This window comes from Andrographis paniculata, unplaced genomic scaffold (assembly GCF_009805555.1).
Source record: "Andrographis paniculata isolate CXL003 unplaced genomic scaffold, ASM980555v1 Contig17END, whole genome shotgun sequence".
Taxonomy (NCBI): domain Eukaryota; kingdom Viridiplantae; phylum Streptophyta; class Magnoliopsida; order Lamiales; family Acanthaceae; genus Andrographis; species Andrographis paniculata.
In genome coordinates, this window is record NW_026137457.1 from 71,745 (window position 1) to 74,956 (window position 3,212).

At 33.3% G+C, this 3,212-nt stretch overlaps 1 protein-coding gene across 1 annotated transcript; it reads right to left on the reverse strand.

Moving 5' to 3' along the window:
- Positions 1–538: 538 nt before the first annotated feature.
- LOC127265336 (transcription factor MYB36) lies at positions 539–2,633 on the reverse strand. The gene is made up of 3 exons (XM_051295094.1): positions 2,282–2,633; positions 2,052–2,181; positions 539–1,586 (listed from the first exon to the last, which is right to left on the reverse strand). Exons 1-3 carry the CDS (start codon positions 2,415–2,417, stop codon positions 752–754), a joined length of 1,101 nt encoding a protein of 366 aa, XP_051151051.1. The 5' UTR covers positions 2,418–2,633; the 3' UTR covers positions 539–751.
- Positions 2,634–3,212: the final 579 nt, after the last annotated feature.

Here is a 3,212-nt window from a genome sequence, read left to right on the forward strand (position 1 = left end):
AGCCAAACTTGGTTCATTAAGCATACTTACGACCTAAGTTTAAACATATTAAAAAAAAAAAGTCTAACCAGCCGAAAGTTGACTTATAATAATAATAGAAAGAAAATAATATTTTAGCAAAATAATAACACGGTTAAAAAATTAAGCATTAATTCATTTCATGTTTAAATTTTATACAATTTTAATTCTTAATATATATTATTATAATGCAATATATACAACAACTTAATTATAAATTTTTCATAATTTTAATAAGAATTATTGTGTAAAAATATAATCACACATATGTGTGTATACATATATATATATATATAATTGACAGCCAAAAAGTGAAACCACAATTTTGCTACGACCCTAATTCATCTTAAATAAGCATTGAAGTTAAAAATTTCATCTTTAATTAGGCAAATAACGTATCTAGATTAACTTTATAAACTTAAAAACTCGATTGAATCGAGACCAAATACATTACTTTATTACGAATGCAAACTATACATAAGTATAGAACTTATATATCCACAGCCAATACAGCTAAAAATCGATCCAAATTAATTAAACTATTTAAGAAAAATAAAATTTTGAGTACATATTGGGCACATGAAAAATGTTTTAAAGGCATGACATTATTCACATAATTTTAGTTACAACAAAAGTAAAATCAGAGACTCTCCCCTTATGAAGTAACAACAAATGATATTCATCTCCTATAAAACCTCGTACCGACTGCAATGATCGCGCCCTCCAACTTACATCAACTCATGTAATTGTATCCTTGGACATAATCAAACCCGGGGTACAATTCTTCGGGTTGATGATGAAGTGCATTCGCCGAGTCCCACGAGCTTAAAGATCCCGGATTGGCATGATCATGATCGAATTCATTAGTCCACCAAGACAAATTGTTACCCGAAGAGTTCGAGACATCAAGATCTTTCATGAAACAATCCTGACCGTTGATCTGGTGATCCTTGGGAAGAAAATTCGAGGTTTTGGTGCTAAGCAAATCGTCGAGTTCAGACTGAGAAAACCCTTGATTTGTTAAATGATCTATGCCCGGATTTCGCTCGAGCGTATCAAATTCGAGAAGATTGCTTTGATCAGTATTCAAGGGGTTGAAGGAGCTGTCGGAAGATGAAAATCCATTGAAGGAAGATTCGATTTCATTCCCTTTTCTCAGATTGCTGAAATTAGGGTTACAACCTTGCTGGTGATCAGGGGTTGTAGAGTGAGGAGTGGAGGAGGAAATCTGGCCGTTGATTATAGGGTTTTGATTGGAATGGAGGGCCTGGATCATCTTGGGCCAAAGTGAAGTGTTTTGGTAAAAGGAGAAAGGGTTTTGATGGTTTCGAAGATGCATATGTAGTTGAAGCCTTTCTATGGCTGAGGAGCTTAGGTTTTGCATAATATTATTCGGGTTTTCGATCTCCTTCGTAGCGTATTTTTGCTCGGGAAAACCGGCCTCCATCGCAAGACGATTCTTGTGCTGCTTGCGTCTGCCGAGCAATTTCTTCTTCAGCCTTGTGTTCCAGTAGTTCTTGATGTCGTTGTCGGTTCTTCCGGGCAGTTGGGCTGCAATTATAGACCACCTAACCACATGACAAAATTCTTGATCAGAACATGAAAAGTGTTTCAAGGATCTAAATGAACCATGATTAATTTTAAAACAAAACCCTAGTTAATAATTCTTTAATTTAAACAAAGAGGGCATAAAAACCTAATCATAATTTAACAAAAATGAAAATAAAAAAACCCTCAATATGAAATTTCAAAATCTTGATCAAAGATCAAATATCAATATTGTGTGTGCTTTTTACTTAATTTCATTCTTTAATTAGAGCATCATAGACAATGGAAAAAGGACAAACAATTTATGCTAAAACTAAGCACAGGCAAATGTTTTTGCAGGATTTGATTGCTTTCATGTGGTAAGAGGCTTTATGTCTCTCTACATATGTCCATAGTTTTTGTTCCTACGTATATGTCCTGACAGATTGTATATATATATATACATATATATGTATTGATATGTATGTATAGAAAGAAATATATACCTGCTTCCAATACTGATATACAGGCTGCAGATAATGTTGTCTTCTTCTTCGGTGAATCCTCCGTGTTTAATATTCGGCCTCAAATAGTTCAGCCATCTCAGTCGGCAACTCTTCCCGCATCTCTTCAACCCTAAAATGAAAAATAAAAATCATTTCTTTACAGACGAACAACACAAAAAAAACCCTAGTTAACATCAAATTAGGGTTTTTTTTTTTTTTTTTTTTAATACCGATTTTTTGAGGGAGAGCGATCCAATTTCCACCGGTGCCATATTTCTCGATATATGCCTTGAGCTTTGCATCTTCTTCCGGGGACCATGGCCCTTTTTTCACGTTGGCCTTGTCGCAACACGGCGCCCTTCCCATGTTTCAAATGGAAAAGTCCGATTGATCAATGATCTTCGGGGTTGTTTGTTTTCTTTTATCCTTCTATTGTGGTGAAAAAAAATGAAATTGCTCTCTCTCTCTCTCTCTCTCTCTCTCTCTCTCTAAATGAACATGGAGAAGATGAGAAATTTGATTGATTGTTTCATGTTGTTGGAGAAGATGTGGAGAGGTAAGACTTGGATTTATAGGTATAGAGAAAGATGATGTGATACCCTTGGAAGAACCTAAAAAGTCTTACCAGCTACATAATCATACATACATATATATATATATGCATATCTTTACTAGGGTTTTTGAACCTTTCTGATACATTGGATTAGTTCAATCTTGATTGATATGTACATTAATTTATAATATATATATATGTATATTTAATTATTACATTCCTTGTGGTGATTGGATAATGGATTGTAAATGAACAACCTGACAAACAATTGAACAAATATCTGTGTGGAATAATAATTAAATTGAAACTCGTTTCATTCTGCTTTTGTGCTGACTATTAAAATTTGAATTAATGTAAAGGATGAGAAAAGAATTTTATGCATTCTTGTCTTGTCGACAGCTATTTTGTGGGTTTTTATGTCTATGTGGGTTCTAATAATTGATTCAAACGAACATACAACAAATATGTAAGACTTGAGTCTGAATTATATACTTAGAAATACTTAGCCATGGGCTATTTTATCAGTAGCAATTTCAATTTATTTGAACCACAATAACGATGACTCACATATATTTTTTGTTGTTCAATAAATTTTAAATTTGAGTATT